At 38.6% G+C, this 21150-nt stretch overlaps 1 protein-coding gene across 1 annotated transcript in view; it reads left to right on the plus strand.

Annotated features, from left to right (window-relative positions):
• The window catches only part of CSMD2 (CUB and Sushi multiple domains 2), an 819526-nt gene that overhangs the window by 474252 nt on the left and 324124 nt on the right, over positions 1–21150 (plus strand). Inside the window, exon 11 of the mRNA XM_070950069.1 lies at positions 2108–2211. Within this exon, the coding sequence (XP_070806170.1) occupies positions 2108–2211 (104 nt within the window). The remainder of the gene's footprint in view (positions 1–2107; positions 2212–21150) is intronic.

Raw genomic sequence — 21150 nt, forward strand, 5'->3', positions numbered from 1 at the left:
TCCCTTTTCAATTATAAAAAAAAAAAATGTACCACTGCCTATTCAATTTCCAATTCAAACATTAGATCAGAACCGTCATGGTTCAACATGACTATGCAGATTAAAAGTGTATCAACAGAATAAACTTATTCAATTGTGGTAGGACGGTTATGAAATCGGCTATGAATATTTGTCATCTCCATTCGTCATCTTCTTCTCTTTCAGCCCATAAGAGAATTCTTCCAGGGTTTCTAAATCAACATTTACTTACTTCCACTTTAGAAAATGTCTCTTTCAATATAAAGATAGAATCAGATCTATTGTTTAGTTAACACATTGATTTGTTAACAAAGTCAACATTTCTTTATGGCACCTTTAAGGAGAACATCACCGTGACACCAAGGTTAATTTGATGTTTCAGTTGCATGCACATTCATAACAATTAACTGAGCGATGAACTACAAAACAGAGGAACAATATGTATTTTAAATTATAGCTGGGATTTAATTTAATGCAACTCACAGCCCAGTTTTAGAAACAGCCTGCAAAAGATCAACTTTGACAAAAGCGATCTGCCCAACGGTCTATAGGTGGAAGGAAGAAAAGGCTGTCAGAAACAGGAGGGTATCAAAAAGAAAGAAATGAAATGTGGAAGTCCGAGAAAATGCATTCAATTCTTGCTACTGCTTAGCCACCATTTCAACCTCAACTGCTCATTAACAAACATAAAAATCCAGAAAACCTCATGGAAATGCAGAAGTCAGCTTTGAAAATAAAAACTTGCCAATTCTGGATTATGTCATTTCTACCAGCATCGTAATGATTAAAGAAAAGGCTCTGGTTGCTATTTCAATAGGAAAAAGAGTCCATTACAATCTCAGCATAATAACTGAATCAAAACATGAATGAATAATCATAACTGATCCTAAACCCTTCCTTCCCATCTCCACCCTTATTTAATTTGGAGATCACTATCAAATTATTTAAGGAGAACTCTACTCAGTTATTTCCATGCACAGTATCAAAACCATGGGTCCTAGATCAGACTGGTGTTACATCAAACTCTTGTTCACATGGCAAATGATAGCATCTTCATTCAATCAGAAAGGTCGGTGGTTTGAATCCCTAGTATAGGTCTCCTGTATGAGCAGGAGGTTGGACTAGATGACCTCCAAGCCAAGATCCCTTCCAACTCTGTTACTGTTACTGTGCAGATTCTCTTTTTATAAACTAGATGGGCTGGACAAAGCAAATGATAATTGAATCTATTCTCATCTGAAATCACCTTCATTTATTAGTTTCCAGACACTGGAATCTTTCAGCAAAATCTTGTTGATAGTATGTTTCTCCAATGAAGGATTGATGGAACAAAGCTTCAGTTGCTACTCTATGGGTTTGGTGGGAAATCTTAGTGGATCAGAAATTCTTCATCCTTACTCTAAATCATTGTACATATTGAGTCAGCTGAAATCTATGAAAACAATGTGATTTAGATTCCAGGTATGGCATAGTGGTGGATTTCAAAAATTTTACTACCAGTTCTATGGGTGTGCCTTGGTGGGTGGGGAAGGATACTGTAAAATCTCCATTCCCACCCCAATCTAGGGGAAGGTAAAATCTCCATTTCCTCCCCACTCCAGGGAACGGATACTGCAAAATCCCCATTTCCTCCCAATCAGCTGGGACTTGGGAGGCAGAGAATAGATGGGGGTGGGGCCAGTCAGAATTTTTACTACCGGTTCTCTGAACTACTCAAAATTTCCGCTACCGGTTGTCCAGAACTGGTCAGAACCTGCTGAAACCCACCTCTGGTATGGCATCTGTATATTGGGAGGTTCATTTGAGTTGGTTCCTGGTGTGACCTTTCTAAGCACTTACATAACACATTTTCTCACATGTTCAATTTTAGAACAGTTTTTTATGCACTGAGTCATACCATCAGATGTAGTTTGCTAAAGGTCTATTACATTATTGTTGTGCTTTGGAGAAATGAACCTGAGAATCTTCCAGTCAGGACTAAAAATCCTGCCACTATAAAAGAATGTTGCCTATTTATGGTGTCTGTTGCATGAACTGATTCTGCCTTAACAATTGAATCAACCAGCCTAATACTTTCTGTCTTTGATAGGTAATCAAACTTAATTTTGAAGAATTTGACTTGGAGAGAGGATATGATACATTAACTGTGGGAGATGGAGGCCAGGTTGGAGACCAGAAAAGTGTGCTTTATGTGTAAGTAGAAGTTTCTTTCTATCTTTTTGTTTGGGCTTAATTAGTATGCAAACGTGGGATTCCTTTAAGAGTTTTTCACAGTCATTTTTGTTTGCTGAATATGTTTCTGAGATGGCCTCACATTCTGAAGATACAGAGCATTGTTGAAATTTCCATTCTGGTGGAATCAGCCATTTTTCACTTGGCTTTCAGGGATATTATTTACCAGTTCTTTGTTCAAGGATTAACTATCTAGAACAGTATTTCTCAAACTTGACAACATTAAGATGTATGGAGTTCAACTCCCAGAATTCCCTAGTCAGCTATGCTTTGCAGACCTATAAACTGCCTCTGATCGGAGATGGGAAACTCATACAATAAACGTTTAAAAAGCTTCTCCCCTGCCCCTCAAAAAACCCCAGAGAATTCCATCTTTGTCTAGTGACCCATTATGGTCCATGGATTTCCAAAAATGTTTAAATTAAATTAAATCCCCAACCTTCTAATGGTTGTTCATTCCTGTCTATTTGTGCCTAAAAGATCATATTTTTTTCACATATGAATATAGTATGTATTTCTATCGAACAGAAATAAGCTCTGCAAGTCATTTAATGTATACAGCTCTACAATAGTTGCATTTGTGAGTATGGTTTGGAGCAAATTCCAATAGATTTTTTAAATAAAGAATTTAGGAATAAAGGAAAATTATGTCCTGACTAGATATTGATCAACTGCAAAATGGATTAATTTCTATCTAAATGTAAACCAAATGAAAGCCAAATGATCAGGATCATTTTACATTCTTACATGTACGTACAGTACAAAGGTCATTCTTTAGAGTCCTCAGCTGCTAATTCTACAAGTTTGAGATCTGTGGTCTTGGGCTGCTATTCTAGAATGCTCTTGGAGATGTTGAAGCTCCATTGTAGATCTATTGTAGAACTCATGAATTCTAGTGATTGTAGGTTGAGCATCACTTTTTATTTTCCCATATATTGACTTTGTTAGTTAATGAATTTCAGTCATCTAGTATGGTTTTAAATGGCTGCCAGGTGTCTTACTTTGGTGGGAGGAAACGAGAGCTAGGAAACTGCCACTGGTTGTGCCATAGATTCTGTGCAGCTGAAAAAAAATGTGTTTATTTATTTAAAGATGGAAAATCTACATTTCCTTTCTTTCTCCCTATGGCACCAAAGGCATAACAAATGACTGCTATTAACTTTGACAGCACACATACAAGATAACTCAGATTCCATAATGAAACCATTACTGTAAGTAAATATGACTTCCCCACGAGGAAGGCTGATGACAATAAGCTTCTTCTACTAACTTATTCATATGTTATGATTGTGTGATACACGTGATGAAGGCTTTCCATTTGACATATACGTCAACAGAATTGAGGATGGCAGGATTTTCATCATTGCTGTCAAGATATTTGTGGTCTCCTTGAGTCTTTGTTGACATGTCATTCCTACCCACTAATAGAACAGGCGACCGGCTTGGGCAGAATCCTGCTCCTAGCTCAGCCATATTCTTCTGCAGATCTCCCTCTTTATAGTTCTTCAGGGATGAAGAGCTGTTTGTCTTTATTCACATTCCTCCTTCTGCCTGTATCTACCCTCATATTCAATTCAGTATTTGGTCCCTACCATCAATTCAGAATTTGCTGGCTATGAACATTGTAACCATCTGTTAGCTCCCATCTCCCCATAGCAGATATCCCATGTGCGTTACTCAGAATTTTACTTTTTTGGGGGGGAAAAACATGTCATGCTTCAGTCTGTTTGCTGAATATGTCTTTAGTAACATATTGTCAGGCGTGCCCCCGTTCAAAACTCAGGAAAGGAAAACCCCGACTCCATGTTTGTAGAGAAAGGTACTTTTACTGAGAATGAACTGAATGCAACAAAAGGAAAGCAAGATCTGAGGCAATAGGCGTGAAAATTACATATTGGAAGTATTTCCAAATCCCTCCCCCCAAGGACCCTGGCTGAATGTCCAATCCCCAGCTCCCCAAGGCATCATGTGAGATACATCTTCAGATGGTCCCATCCCTCTGGTATGCCAGAACGGTTGACCTTGGCGGACTATCAGCAACTCCATTCAGCTGTGCTGAAGACGATGAGAAAATTCCCCCCTTTTGCTCCCTTTCAGGAGACATCTCCACCAGCTCACTTCCTCCTCCCAAACACCTATATATCCCCCCCCCCAGTTATTATGGCAGCCGATAGCAAGCACATACATAGAGGCTGACACATATTTTTTCAGCATGTTGAATGGGGATACTACCCAATTCTGTGTAGTTTGTAGCCAAAAAAAAAATGGCAATTATATTTTTGTTTTCAAGTACTTTTCAGATTAACTGTTGCTTATAAGGTGGAGAGAAATGCCTTGGTATTGTATTTTTATTTGTAACTCAGTTTAACTGCTGTGTACCAGTTTTCGACCCAGTTTTAAAAAGTTATACCAAGATGAAGTTGGCTGTCCCAACTGGCAACCCCTATCCTAGTATATTTGTTCTTTATTTACTGGGCATTTAAGAACAAAAATTAGATTTTCCCAGCTGTTTTTCTTCCCTCCCAGCAAATGTCACCAGCCATCCTACACTAGGTGGTGTGGTAAACAAACAGGAGTCAATTAGCATCTTTCCAATATGTCGATTAACCTGACCATAAATAAGCAGATAACATTAGAGCTCAGGAGCTGTAAATTATCTGTAAACATCTGCAGAGAAAGAAGCTGTTGCCTGTAACTCATAGCTGGGATTTAAATTCAGCCATGAAGAAGAGATCCATTTCATTCTAATAGTCTAGAGCTAAGAGAAAATAGCCAATCCATGGGTCGTAAGTTAAGAATCCATTTGCAGGGGAATGAATAGAAAAAAACAAAAATAAGGAAACAGAAGTCCATAGTGAAAAATTGTTTTCAAGAAGGGGCAATCTGGAACACACTAAGAGCATGCTAAGACAAGACCCAGAATCAGAGGTGGGTTTCAGCAGGTTCTGACCAGTTCTGGAGAACTGGTAGTGGAAATTTTGAGTAGTTTGGCGAATCGGTAGTAAAAATTCTGACTGGCCCCGTCCCCGTCTATTTGCTGCCTCCCAAGTTCCAGGAAATAGGGATTTTGCAGTAACATTCCCCTGGAGTGGGGTGGGAATGGAGATTTTACAGTATCCTTCCCCTGGAGTGGGGTGGGAATGGAGATTTTACAGTATCCTTCCCCTGGAGTGGGGTGGGAATGGAGATTTTACAGTATCCTTCATCTGCCACGCCCACCAAGTCACACCCACCAAGCCATGCCACACCCACAGAACCGGTAGTAAAAAAATTTGAAACCCACCACTGCCCAGAATTATTGGCTTTACCTAATATGAGGAACCGTGCTGATGGCTGCTGCTCACTCCTCTTTTGCTGCCAGCCTATAATTTTTGCTGTTTGAATTAGCGGCCATTCCTGTTGTGTTTGACTCTCTCAGGTGGCTGACAGACAATTGCCTCCTGAACTACAGGCTGAGAGTGTACTAGGTTATCAATGTTAGCTTCAGAATTAGAGGAGCCCATCATATCATCCATCAGTCACTTAACATGGTCTGAGAATTGGGGTAGAGGAAGAGGCAAGGATTGACAAATGGCTAGACTGGTGGGGGGTAGGCATTTGTCAAAACTTGATTCTGAACAACTGTCATTCACAGGCACAATCTAGAAGTTCACTAGATGTATGCTCAAAAAGAGCTATAGGAGGGTTTGTGTAATTGCAGAATTTACTCTGTTTAGGCACTGTTCAGCTCCAATTGGACTCTGGGTGCTATATAATAAAAGCAGCAGCATAAAAATCAGAATACAATAATTATAAAAGAATAAACAATTGAAGGTAGATGCAATCTGTCATATCCACACATAATCCAGCCGTGCCTCAACTACCCTAAACCTGGCTGTTGGGAGAATAGCCAGGTCTTTAAGGCTTTCCAGCATGCAGTGGGAGTCACACAAATACCAGGGCGAATCTTATTCCATAGGGAAGATGCTGTGACAAAGAGGACATGCTTTGGGGATCGAAGGCCTTGCCCCAGGTTATCTACAAGCACAACCAAGACTAGTAAAGTTAAAGGTTCACCTCACACATACGTGCTAGTCGTTCCTGACTCTAGGGGGCAGTGCTCATCTCCATTTCAAAGCCAAAGAGCCAGCGCTGTCCGAAGACGTCTCTGTGGTCATGTGGCCAGCATAACTAAACACCAAAGGTGCATGGAACACTGTTCCCTTCCCACCAAAGTTGGCCCCTATTTTTCTACTTTCATTTTTTTACGTGCTTTCGAACTGCTAGGTTGGCAGAAGCTGGGACAAGTAACGGGAGCTCACCCCGTTATGCAGCACTAGGGATTCGAACTCTGAACTGCCGACCTTTCAATCGACAAGTTCAGCATCTTAGCTACTAAGTAACCGCATCCCTGTTACAACCAAGACTATCTCCATGCTAAATCCTGGTCTGAAACTTAACTGAAATGGGTCTAGATAATCAATTTCTTCCACTATATCAAAGTGACCACCTGAGCATCTTCCCCAAAAGGGAAAACTGGAGAAAGGGATGTTAAACCTGTACCGAAAAGCAGCCTGAACAACCGGTGTAGAAAAGGCTGCATGAGGAAGCAGTGGAAGCAAAGTTGTTTTTGGGCTCCTCCCATTTCATAAGAGTCACCTGATGGCAACACTGACCAAATAGTTGGTGAATGACTTCACATTGCACCCGTGGCCAAATTGACATTACTTGTTATCTCCTGAAAGGAGGGGGACACAACTCGTAACACCAGAACAACTAAGGACAACTTTAAGGTTCTTTAGATAAAATTCTGTTCAACTAGTTTTCAAAGGAGGAGGAGGGGGGAGGGAGTGGAGCTAGGGGCATCTAGTGACTATAGACCTGGTGTGGGATGATTCTAGCAGGGTTAGATCCAGTAATTCTACTCTGGCAGAGGTGGGTCCACCAAACTGCAGGATTCTGCTGGCATCCATGGACCACCTCTCAGTCTCTGAGGTTCAGCCACCCAGTTCCAAGCAGAGGCATGTTTTAAAGATATAAGAATAGAGGGTTGAGTCCCCAGGTCAGAGAGGCTTCCAAGAAGCAGGCCAGCAGAAGAACAGACTCTAAGGAGTAACATAATTTAATTGGGTGGAGTCTGAACCTAGCTACCCTGTTTCCCCAAAAATAAGACATCCTCTGATAATAAGCCCAATCGGGCTTTTGAGCACATGCACTAAGATAAGCCTTCCCCCGAAAATAAGCCCTCTTGAAAATATTTAAACACAGAGCTAGAAATCAGGTTAGATGGCAAGAGGAGCCCCATCTTGCTCCACGTGCCTCAAAATAATAAGACCTCCCCGAAAATTAGGTGCTTATTTCGGGGTTCAAAAAAATATAAGACAGGGTCTTATTTTCGGGAAAACATGGTACTTCATTGGTTTCACTCTCTGGAAGAAAACATCGAGAACAATTTTTGAAGCCTCAGTTCTGTTGTGTTGATCTCACTTTGCCATACCCTCCTATGTCTCCTTTGGATTTATTGCTTGATTACAGAATTCCTGATTTTAACTATCCCAAGTCTCCATTTACAATTATTGTCCTAAGGTACGGCTAAAAAGAAATTTTCTTCTTCCAAAAGATTCTTCCAAAAGAGCCTTTCTATTGCTAGACCAGGGCATGCATCCAGCTTGCTATCTAGTTGGCTGGCAGTCAGCAGGGCCAGAGAAGTTATGATGCAAGAAGCGAGATTACAGAATTGCTGGCAGGAGAAAGAGATTGATAGTGTGGGTTCTTGTTAGGTCTAGGTTACTATAAGTAAGGACAGAGTCACAGTTCTCCCTGATCATCTATAACTGAAGAGCTTCAGATTATTAGAGTCCATGTGATACTTTAGCCATTTTTGGATAAAAGTTTTTTTTTCCAGATCAAACCACTTAGAATACAGAATAACAGAATTGGAAGGGACCTTGGAGGTCTTCTAGTCCAACTCCCTGCTCAAGCAGGAAGCCCTATACCATTTCAGATAAATGGTTGCCAATCTCTTCTTAAAAACTCCAATGTTGGAGCTCCCACAACTTCTGAAGGCAAGTTGTTCCACTGATTAATTGTCCTAACTGTCAGGAAATTTCTCCTTAGTTCTAGGTTGGTTCTCTCCTTGATTAGTTTCCATCCATTGCTTCTTGTCCTGCCCTCAGGTGCTTTGGAGAATAGCTTGGCTCCCTCTTTTTTGTGGAAGCCCCTTAGACATCGAAACACTGCTATCATGTCATCCCTAGTCCTTCTTTTCATTAAACTAATTAAACTTCTTTTCATTAAACTTACCAAAGATTTGGGTTTCAGTTTCTAGAATCCTTTGCTTTGCATGACTTAAAAATCGCCATCATCATCATAGAAGCAAATCTAGTCATAATGTGTACACAACTGTAAATTTTATTTATTTATTTTTATTTTTCATATTTGTATACCGCCCTACTCCCGAAGGACTCAGGGCGGTGAACAGCCATAATAAATACAAATACATATAAATACTGCAAAACTGTACAATTTAAAGAGGTTTCTAGACCAGGCTAAAAATCAAGAGTTGCTATGGAGTGATCTGTTTTTGCAGACCCCACAATGTTTCTGCTGCTGCTTCAAGAGACTTCTGAGCAATTATCCTGGACTGGAGGTGACCCCATTGGGCTCTTGGGTCCCTCTTACTCAGGATAACTGGAGGCTCAAAAACGCATCGACTGAGCAATCACTCAAACTACATCAGGCTAACTGCCTGGAAAAACAAGTACATGAGATTGTGCCAAGATTGAATTATGGGAAAAGCTAATGCCATTACCAGTTCCCCTCTCAACGTAAAGTAGCTGTGTTCAGTCTTTACTTAAAGATGGATGGACAGATGGATGAATTATGCATAGAGAGATGATTGAGGATGAAGCACTCAGTGCGTCAGGAGGGGAAAAAAATTGCTCTTTCAAAGAGACAAGTCAAAAGAGTTCTCGTTAAGATATTCCCATGCCATCAGCTTTTCTCTTTCACCTATGGGAATTTATTCCAAACAAATAAACCGGACAGAGTCTGTGAATGGGTGCAAGGCGAGGAGAAATGCTTTAGCTTACTGTGCTAAAGCTAGGGTTATGGTTTGAGAGGAAATTAGAAATCCCCTTTTCTGAAATGTCCCATAAATTTGAGGGGAAACAAAGTGAGACAAAGAAGTGATTGATTGGTGGTGGAACAATTGCTGCTTGGAAGAGAAGGCACAATGCTTCTTAGTTTTTGATGGAGGGAAGAAAACAAATAACAGAGTTGAAAGGGATCTTGAAGGGCTTCTAGTCCAACCCTCTTCTCAAGCAAGAACTTGTACTATTTCAGACAAATGGTTATCCAATCTCTCCTTTAAAACCTCCAGTATTGGAGTGCCTACAACCTCTGAAGCAGTGGTGGATTTCTACCGATTCGCCCTGGTTTGCACGAACTGATAGGGGCGGCAGGAATCTCTGCCCACCCACCTGGATATCATCACGGATAGTCTGTGCATGCGCAGAAGGTTCTGCACATGTGCAGAAGTGATACATGTGCAATGCACGCACAGGCGCGGTCATGATAGTGAACTAGTAGCGAAGATAAGTGCTCTGAAGGGAAATTGTTGCACTGATTAATTGTTCTAATTGTCAGGAAAATTCTCCTTAATTCTTAATGATAATGGGGGAGGTATTGTTAGAGCATTTCATACTTATTTTATATCTGTGTCTATCACTTCCCAAGATTCTGACCAATGTGAACACAAAACTGCATAAACTGGTAAAATATATTTAAAAAAATGTAATGTTAAAATTTCTTTTACAAAATCTCAAAACAGTGCAAGATAATTGCTAAAATTCAAAATCTGTCTTAATAAGAAGGTTTTAATATTCTATGGAAGGCCTGTAACAAATTTATTTACTTTATCATATTTATATGCCGCCCTTCTCCCGTAGGACTCAGGGCGGCTCACAAAATAAAAACAACATAACAATAAAAATGCTAAAACAAGCTAATTTAAAATCCCCAGACAATTAAAACCTCGCGGCAGATCAGGGAATTTGCTGAAAAAGCCATGTCTTCAGGTCGGCGCAGAAAGTGCGGAGGTTGGGGGCCGTCCGGAGCCCGGTGAGTAACCCATTCCAGAGGGTCAGTGCGGCCACAGAGAATGCCCTCATGCTAGGGGCCGCCAGCCGACATTGTGAATTGACAATGTTGGAGCCAGCACAGAGAAAATCTATCTTCAGTTCCATGCTCTCTTACCATTTATGGGATCAGAAGTCTAAGCATCCTCTAATCTCTGGGATTGCAAAAAACCGCACAATATCTATTTAGATGGTCCCTGAAGTAGTTTATAAAACCGGATGAAAAAAATGTGACATCCTGAAGTAATCAGCTGAGTTTAAATTCCAAAACTAATCAACTGAATTTTCTGCACTATTAATAGGAAAAAAATGAATAAATAAAATCCCTACATTTCCTGTGCATTTGATCAGAAGATGCAAATGCTTCTTTAAAATGCTTGTTTACTTTTTGTTCATTTTTGTTTGCTTCGAACAACTAGAAAGCACCATACCTGCTTGGTGCCTTACTAATAGAGTCATGAAAACCTCAAGGGAGGATAAAATTGAGATAAAGAGACATCTTTCTACTGAACTTAGTCTATGCAAAGTATTTCATAATTCATGCCAACCTTTTTATATCATAAATGCCTTTTGTATGAGGGAAAACTGGAGGTATCCAATCAAGCAGAGGAGAAGTTGTCTCTTTTTTAATGCAAAGTTCAGAGAATTGAAAGAATTCTTGTTCAATCTTCTCTAGGAGTTTTGCATTATCCTTTGCTGTATTTTCTAGCCAAGCCTAAGTAAACTTCTTGAGCACATCTAGAATTTTTAGGGTGTTACTACAGTGCTTGGGGTTTTTAAAACTTGAAAAGAAATCCAGAATAAGTGGGACATGATATCTAAAATCATGCTGAAGTTAAAAAAAAATCCTCAATTGAAATAAAATAGGGAGGTGGGATTCTAAATTAGTAGAAGAAAGAGATTCTTACATATCATTGTGGTCTCTTCCATCTGCAAAGGCTGCACTAACCTGAGATAGAAATGGCCACTCTGTATTTCTAAGCTCCCTTGAAGCTTCTATAGGTCTTCAGAATCTGGGCCAATCATTAGTTCACCTTCTGCTCTGGAGGAAAGTTGCTTTGGAGCAGGCATTTATCCATTGGTGGGAATTCCTGTTTTGGTCCTACCTGACGAGACTCCCGCACTCCATTAAAATGCCCCCATCTCCATTCTTAAGGTCTTATTTGATGAATGAATTTGCTTCTTTCACTACATACTCATGGTATTAGGTGGTACATGCAGAGAAGGGGAATAGTTTGCAAGCTGAATCACATTGGCAAACTAAAAAAAAAAAAGCACAACAAAGAAAGTTCTTTCTGCGCCAACTCAGAAAGCTCAAACTGCCCAGAGAGCTGCTGATCCAGTTCTACAGAGGAATGATTGAGTCTGTCATCTGCACCTCTATAACTGTCTGGTTTGGCTCTGCAACCCAACAAGACAAACACAGACTTCAGAGGATCATTAGAACTGCCGAAAAAACAATTACTACCAACCTGCCTTCCATTGAGGACCTGTATACTGCACGAGTCAAAAAGAGGGCTGGGAAAATATTTACAAACCCCTCGCATCCTGGACATAAACTGTTTCAACTCCTACCCTCAAAACGACGCTATAGAGCCCTGCACACCAGAACAACTAGACACAAGAACAGTTTTTTCCCGAACGCCATCACTCTGTTAAACAAATAATTTCCTCAACACTGTCAAACTATTTACTAAGTCTGCACTACTATTAATCTTCTTATCGTTCCTATCACCCATCTCCTCCCACTTATGACTGTATGACTGTAACTTTGTTGCTTGCATCCTTACGATTTATATTGACTGTTTCCTAATATGATTTGATTGCTTATTTGTACCCTATGACTATCATTAAGTGTTGTACCTTATGATTCTTGACGAACGTATCTTTTCTTTTATGTACACTGAGAGCGTATGCACCAAGACAAATTCCTTGTGTGTCCAATCAAACTTGGCCAATAAAAGATTCTATTCTATTCTATTCTATTCTATTCTATTCTATTCTATTCTATTCTATTCTATTCTATTCTATTCTATTCTATTCTATTCTATTCTGTTCTATTCTACCCTACCCTACCCTACCTTATTCTATTCTATTCTAAATATCCTTCCCCCCCCTTTCATTTTCATCATTCCCAGCTCTAGAGAACAGGAACAGGGATACTAACAAAATTGCTGAAGAGAGACCAGTCACTGGGTAGCAATGTCCATAGTTACACCACAGAATGTTCTATTTGCAGATGTGATGGTGACCATCAGAAATGTAGACGACTTTAAGAAAAGGCAGCATGAATTATGAAAGATAAGACTATCAGGGGCTTCTAGTCTTAAATGGCTTATATTAAATGAGAGAGCCCTAATATGAGAAGGTTCTTCTTACATCTTTTTTCTCAATTTCCTGAGGGCATAAGGAGAGACGTATAGATGACACATATGGAGAGACACATAGATGGCCTCTTGATCTGATCTACCAAGTCAATTCTTACATTATTTAATGGACTGCAATTCTGCATCATGGCTTCTTAACTCCAGGATGACTGGAGGCAGGCAAATAGAACTGACTAAGGCTGCACTTCCCAGCAAATGCACCTGCTTACTTTCTAGTAAGAAGTAATGGCTCTTATTTCTGTGCAGGATTACATTGTTAATCTGTAGGAGCAGCACAGTTTCCTAAAAAATGTTTCATCTTTATTGAATAATGGTTACAATTCATTTTTTTCCAGCTTGATTTTTTAAAGATGAAAACAGTAACTAACTGCAAAGTAAGACATACTTTCAGAAAAGTGTAATAAAACAGAAAATATTAAAGAGTCCCAAATATCCACAAAATGATTTCCTCACATACCATTCAGAGGTAGATTTTAGCAGGTTCTGACCAGTTCTGGAGAACTGGTAGCGGAAATTTTGAGTAGCTCAGAGAACTGGTAGTAAAAATTCTGACTGGCCCCGCCCCCATCTATTCTCTGCCTCCCAAGTCCCAGCTGATCAGGAGGAAATGGGGATTTTGCAGTAACCTTCCCCTGGATTGGGGAGGGAACAGAGATTTTACAGTATCCTTCCCCTGCCACACCCACCAAGCCACGCCCACAGAACCGGTAGTAAAAAACTTTTTTTTTATTAAAGAGTTTTACAGAAAGAAAGAAAAAACAAAAAAAAAATTACAAGTATTTCCCCATCCCTCCCTCCCTTCCTTACCCCCCCCCGAACTTCCCAGAACAAAATACAGGGTATAACAATTAACAATCATATGCTAAACTAAGCTAATAAACTAAGGATTCCTATTCCCCCTTTCACACTTTAACTCCCCTTTTACTAACTAAGCATAAATACTCTTAATTTTTCTATTCATTCATAAGCTATTTGATACTTTTTAGTCCAATATTTGTTTTGAATATAATCAATCTATCTTCTCCATTCTGATATATATCTTTCTTGTGAGTGATCTTTCAAATATGCCGAAATCTTTGCCATTTCTGCCAAATTGTGGAGTAAACTTTATCTTCTTTTTAAGAATATATTGGATAATCCACCATATTTTAATCCAAAATGCTTTAACCTTTTTACAAGTCCACTATATGTGATAATAAATGGCATCATCACAATCACATCTCCAACGCTTAGATTGTAAATTCAGATACATACAAGCCAACTTTTTAGGATCTAAATGCCATCTACAGAACATTTTATAAAAATTTTCTCTTAAATTTTGTGCTTGCATAAATTTTACGTTTCTAACCCATATTTTTTCCCAAGTTTCCATCATTATTGGTTCCTGAATATTTTGTGCCCATTTTATCATACAATCCTTAACTAATTCCGTTTCTGAATCTATTTCTATCAATACATTGTATAATCTTTTTATATGCATTTGACCTTGGTCTCTAATTTGTTTTACCAAATTTTCCTCGTTCTACATGATACCAATTCTCTGATCTTCTTTCCATCTAGCTTGCAACTGACCATACTGAAACCAAGTTTGAATTATTCTTTCTTCTTTTAATGCATTTAAAGATTTTAACTGCAATACCCCCCCTTGCATTTTAAGAAGCTTTTTATAAGTAATCACCTCTTTCTTTTGTTCTACACTTATATTCTCTATCGCATGTCTGGGTATTGCCCATATAGGTATCTTATAATTTAACTTATATTGATACTTTTTCCAAACTCATAACAAGGCATTCCTTAATATATGGCTTTTAAAGGTCTTATCCACCTTTTTATCAAATCCTGTTAGTCTTTCTAGTTCTTCTTTTTGCTTTGCCATCGTGTTTTTAGTTATTATCTTTGTTTTTTGTTTATTTATTTTAAATCCAGACATTTGTCCATATTGGCTAATTATATCCATTAAACCTATAGCTGATTGTACTGGTTGAGTTAAGGTAACAACCAAGTCATCTGCAAATGCTCTTAATCTATAATCATGATGTCTAATTTTAATTCCCTTTATTTTATTTGACCCTCGTATTTTATTCAATAAAGGTTCCAAAGTTAAAATAAACAATAATGGTGATAAAGGGCATCCCTGTCTTGTTCCTTTTTCAATTTTAAAAGTTTCTGTTAAACCACCATTAATTATTATTTGTGCTGTTTGTCTCTGATATATTGCTCTAATAGATTGTGTAAAGTATTCTCCAAACTGCATCTTTTCTATTATTTTCAATAAAAATTGCCAATTCAATCGATCAAATGCCTTCTCCGTATCCAAAAAGATAAGCGCTGCAGGGACTTGGTTGTTCCTTTCCAGATATTCCAATAAGTTTACAATTTGTCTTACATTACCTTTCATTTGTCTCCCACTTATAAATCCAGATTGGTCATTATGAATCATTTGTTGCATAATTACCATTAACCTATTTGCTAGTATTTTAGCAAAAATCTTATAATCAGTATTTAAAAGCGATACTGGCCTATAATTCTTAGGTTGACTATGATCTTGGTCCTCCTTTGGAATCAATGAAATAAAAGCTGTTCTCCAAGAAGGGGGTACATCTCCTCCGACTTGAAATAGTTCTTTAAGCAGTTCTACCATTTCTAACTGCAAATTTTTATAATAAACAGCTGTCAATCCATCTGTGCCTGGAGCTTTACCCCCCTTCAACTGTTTAATTGCTAAAATAATTTCCTCCGAAGTTATTGGTCGGTTCAATCCTTCTCTCTGCTCTGATGTAATTACAGGAATATTCTCCTCCTGTAAATATCTGTCTATGTCTTTACCTTGAATTGTATCACTAGCATATAACTTTGTATAGAATTCTTAAAAAGCTTTTTTAATCATATTTCGTTGATATACCTCTTGACCTTTGAATTCTATCTTCTCTATAGTACGTAGCTTTTGTTTCTTTCTTAACAAATAGGCTAACCATCTACCTGGTTTATTTGCATTACAAAAAGTATTATGTTTAACATATTGTAAATTAGTTGCCACTTGGTCTGCCATCAACATATTAAACTGCCCTCGTAACAAATTTATTGTTTCCTTTATTTTCTTATCTGTTGGATTCAATATGAGTGCCTGCTCTTTCATTTTTATTTCCTCTTCTAAATCCCTCCGTTTTTTTCTTGTCTACGTCTATATTTATTATTCAAATGTATTAAGATTCCTCTCATATATGCTTTACGTGCATCCCAGACCATTTCCATAGGTGTACCTTTGTTCATATTCATTACAAAAAATTCTTTCATATGTCTTTTACATTCTTTCACATTTTCCTCATATCTAAACAAATTTTCATTTAACCTCCAAGACCTTCTGGGTCCCTTTTCCTGCTCTAATTCCATCCACACCGGACTATGATCAGATAAAATTCTTGAACATATCTTCGTCTTCTATACCCTAGAAAAGAAATCATTAGTAATCAATATGAAATCAATCCTGGAAAGGGATTGATGTCTGTCAGAAAAAAAAGTAAAATCCTTTTCTTCTGGATTTCGTTCTCGCCAAATACCTCTCAACTCCATATCATTCATCATGTCAAAAAAAGATTTGGGCAGTCTTGCATGTTTTTGGATATTTTGAAGTAGTCCTTTTTTGTCCTTTTGACTGTCCAGTACTCCATTCCAATCACCCATTAATATACACGATTTATAATCCCATTGTATTATTTTAGTATGCAAAAACTTATAGATTTTTTCTTGCTGTTGATTGGGAGAATATACTCCAATTAAAAGTGTTTTCTTCCCCTCTATTAAAAGTTCAATTGCAATATATCTTCCTTGAGCATCTGCCTCAATTAATTTAGCTGTTAAATCTATCCTTAGGTATATAACTATACCATTTTTCTTCTCTGGGGCAGATGCAACAAAGTGTGTTCCCAATCTTGAATTTATCAAGTATTTTTGATCTGTCACTCTAATATGTGTTTCTTGCAGACAAATTATATCATTTTTAAACTGTTTCAGTTAATGAAATATTTTCTTTCTCTTTTGTGGTGAATTTAAACTATTGATATTCCAAGTCAGAAATTTAGTTGCCATTCTTGGCACCTTGAAGTTTTAAAAGGGCCAGCTGAAGATCCTCCTGCACCTTTCTCTTCAGCCTTGCGCCCCCCTCCCCCCCGCTTCTGTTTTTGTAGCTTCTTGAGCTTTCATTTGAGTTTGCTGTATCTTTAAATCTTGTTATTTTTACTTTGCTGCTGCACAGGTCTGCCTTTGTTCTTGTGGTTCTTCTCTTTTTTCTGCTACTTCCAAAGGTTGATCAGTACCAAAAAATTGCAATAAACTTATTCAATAAGCGAGGTCTCTCCTGCAGCTTGTGGCTGTTTACTTTCCTTCTGTCCCTATATTGCCAGCTCTTCTTTTCTTCTCATTTCCTGAGATGGTGGGCATCCAGCCTTTAATACGTTAGTATAAAAATCTCTTGCCTTCCAAATTGTATTAAGGTGATACCTTTCTCCCATATAACTCACCAGCAGTCCAGCTGGGACATCCCATCTAAACTGAATCTGTCGATTTCTAAGTTCATCCACCAAGAAAGCAAACTCCTTTCTGCTTCTCAACATTTTGGGGGGAATTTCTTTCAGCACTAAAACCTCTTGTCCTGCAATTTGAAGTTTATTTTTATAGAAAGCTTGTAAAATTTCATTTTGGGTCCTCCTCATTGTAAAGTAAATCACAATGTCTCTTGGCAGTTGATTCTTTCTGGCAAACCAGGAATTAACACAATATATTTTGTCAATTTGCAATGAGAGATCTGCTTGTTGCTCCCCAGTTATCTTTGCAAAAGCCTCTGCAAAGATCTCTCTCAAGTTCTCTCGATTGTGTTCTCTCAAACCTCTTACTCTCAGGGCAAATTCCATCAAATCAAGGTAGTAAAAAACTTTGAAACCCACCACTGCTCCAGCCCCCATCAACCAATATGTCCAGTGGTGAGAAGGATGATGAGATGGGAAAGTCAGAATGGGTCCAGGATACAGTCTTCTGTATGTCACCCTATCAGCTTTGAACAATTTGCTGGTTGGACTGATTGCTATATAGTGGATGTATTGTAGGCTAGGGAATGATGCAGTTTTCCATAAAACTAAAATGGATAGTAGGAAAGAAATAGGAAAAAAAAGTCAGCTGTAGCTGAAAAATAACACAAGAGACTACCAAAGAAATAACTCATTGTGAATAATTCCCTCAACTCCCATATGTGGGTCTCTGATGATTAATTGTTCAGCTCTCTATGGTACTTGACATGCTGATGTTTCTAATTGCAGAACAATATAGTTTAGTTCCCAAATGGAAAAAAAAAACAGTTTTGATTTAAATGTGCAATTGAGGGAAACTGGGGAGGATGAGAGAGAGACAAGAAAAGCATAAAATGAAGGTTGATAGAAAGAAAAAAGGAGGATGTGTGTCTGCAGCCCTGTTTGTACTACAGATATTATTCTGAAATTTATTTTCTTTTCCCTTCTTTTCTTTCTTTTTTTACTTATGTATCTCCTAGATTTGTAGAAAATATTTTGGTTGTAATGACCTGAATTTGGAACTTCCATCAACCGGAGGGTGGGTTTTTTTTTTTGTTGTTGTTGTTGTTGTTTTTTTGATCTTCAAATATTTAGTGGAAATCTTTCATTTTCAGTGTATTTTGGCAGTATTTTTGTTGTGGAATTATTCTGTTGCCCTGTTGTGTTATTTTTTTTTATTTTATTTAATGTTATTTTTGTTTCACTTAATGTCTTATCCTTGTTTACAATTTACCCGTAAACTCCTTTGCAACCCTTTGATGATATAAGCAACTTGATACATTTTAATATGGAAAAAAAAAGATGTTGAAATTCAAATGTGCTCCGGCATTACAGAAATAAAAAAAATTAAAAAATTCCCTGCAAGTCAAAAATCATATCACAGTCAACATTTTTGACAGTAATACCCTGTTTTTCCCAAAATAAGACATCCCCTGATAATAAGCCCAATCAGGCTTTTGAGTGCATGCGCTAAAATAAGCCTCCCCCCCAAAAATAAGCCCTCCCCAAAAATATTTAAATGCAGAGCTGGAAATCAGGTAAGATGGTATGATGGAGGGGGCCTCGATGGACCGTAACCTTATCTCTTTTACAATCTACTAGAACAAATGAACCTCACGAGCAGTTTACACTAAACTGTTTTTATTTACATAAAATAAAACAAGGTCTATTCAAAAGGAATATTAGATGTCATTCTCTTTCTTAAGAGTCCTGTCAGCTCTCTGGTGCAATCGTTCTATGCGATTGGAGTTTGGGCTTTTCTTCCTCAGAAGGAAGAGGCTTTAGTGACTTCAGCTCTGCCTCTGATCCCGAAGCCCGACCTAAAATGTCTGCTGGCAAGCATCTCCTTTTATACTGTCACAGTGGCAGTTAGGGGAGGGCATAGAAAAGCCCGGGAGATTCAAATCCAGGAGCTGCTCTCTGATTGGCTTATTTAATTGTCTAAGCCAAAGGCCATTAATAGGCACAGCAACTGTGAGGGAATTTTCTCTCACAGACGGCAAGAGGAGCCCCATCTTGTTCCACGTGCCCCAAAATAATAAGACTTCCCTGAAAATAAGACCAAGCGCTTATTTCGATGTTCAAAAAAATATAAGACAGGGTCTTATTTTGAGGGAAGCACAGTATTTTCTGCTGCTGGTGGTGGTTTTTTCTTTTTTTGAGGGGGGGAGCAAGGAGGTCTGTTGTTTTTGTTTCATTTTTCATTTTATTTTGAGTTTTTTCTATTGGAGGAAGCATTTAAAAATGTAATTCTAAATCCCATTATTGTATTGGATTTTCAAATGCCACATTCTTATGTATCTAAAAGTGTTTTTTTTTTTTTTAATTTGATTTATATGCCGCCCTTCTCCGGAGACTCAGGGCGGCTTACAATGCGTTAAGCAATAGCCTTCATACTTTTGTATATTTATACAAAGTCAGCTTATTGCCCCCACAAACTGGGTCCTCATTTAACCTACCTTAGAAAGGATGGAAGGCTGAGTCAACCTTGAGCCTGGTAAGATTCGAACCTGCAGAAATTGCAGGCAGCTGTGTTAATAACAGGGTGCATTAAACCACTGTACTATCAAGGCTCTTGTTTACCTCCTAAAACAGTGTTGGCGAACCTTTTCAGCACCAAGTGTCAAAATGGGAATGTGCACACACGCGGGGGGGGGGGTGTCACCGGAAACTGGAAAAGCAGCTCCCTGGAGTACACACATGGAAGCACCAGAAAACGGAAGAGCAGTTCCCCAGTGTGCATGCATGTGCCGGGAAGCTGAGCTTCCGGTTTCTGGCGTGCACGCCGGTCACCTGGTCTTCCAGTTTTTGGCATGCATGCACGTGTGAAGACCAGATGGCCGGTCCAGAGCTGCTCTTCCAGTTTCTGGTGCTCCCGCATGTGCAAAGACCCGTAAGAGCAACAGGCGATGGCTGGCGTGCCCGGAGAGATGACTCTGTGTGCCACTTCCAGCATGCGTGCCATAGGTTCGCCATCACGGCCCTAAAACATTTGGCCATTCTTCTTTGGTAGAGAAAATTCCAAATTGCCCAAGAAATGAGAAAATAAAATAAAACAGAATAACAGAGTTGAAAGGGACCTTGGAGGTCTTCTAGTCCAACCCCCTGCTCAGACAGGAAACCCTACACCACTTCAGACAAATGGTTATCCAACCTCTTCTTAAAAACGTCCAGTGTTGGAGCTTTTGCAACTTCTGGAGGCAAGTTGTTCCATTGATTAATTGTTCTCATTGTCAGGAAATTTCTCCTTAGCTCTAGGTTGCTTCTGTCCTTGATTAGTTTCCATCCATTACTTCTTGTCCTGCCCTCAGGTGCTTTGGAGAATAGCTTGACTCCCTCTTCTTTGTGGCAGCCCCTCAGATATTGGAACACTGCTATCATCTCTTTCCTAGTCCTTCTTTTTATTAAACTAGACATACCCAGTTCCTGCAACCATCCTTCATACATTTTAGCCTCCAGTCCCCTAATCATCTTTTTTGCTCTTCTCTGGACTCTTTCTAGAGTCTCCACAATTATATGGAATTACGAAATGGCAGTTTCTAATCAAAACAAAAAACAAGGATGCAATGAAAAGGTCCCTTGAAGTTCTGGTCTTCATTTTGAATTCACAGATTGCATTTTGGACCCAATTCTTAAAAACATCTTAATACTCTTTGATCTAAGTGAGGAAAGCTGCCTATCAAAACCAGATGCTCTTCATTTATCCAATATTGTTTTGAGAAGCAAATGAATACATGTTCATGACATTTATCATCATATCATAATCATAAGTTTATTTGTCAAGCATATATAACAGAATGGGTAAAAGTATAAACATAACTTGAATACATGAAAAGA

This window comes from Pituophis catenifer, unplaced genomic scaffold, assembly GCF_029215685.1.
Source record: "Pituophis catenifer annectens isolate HBS135680 unplaced genomic scaffold, rPitCat1.0.hap2 SCAF_9, whole genome shotgun sequence".
NCBI classification, from domain to species: Eukaryota; Metazoa; Chordata; class Lepidosauria; order Squamata; family Colubridae; genus Pituophis; species Pituophis catenifer.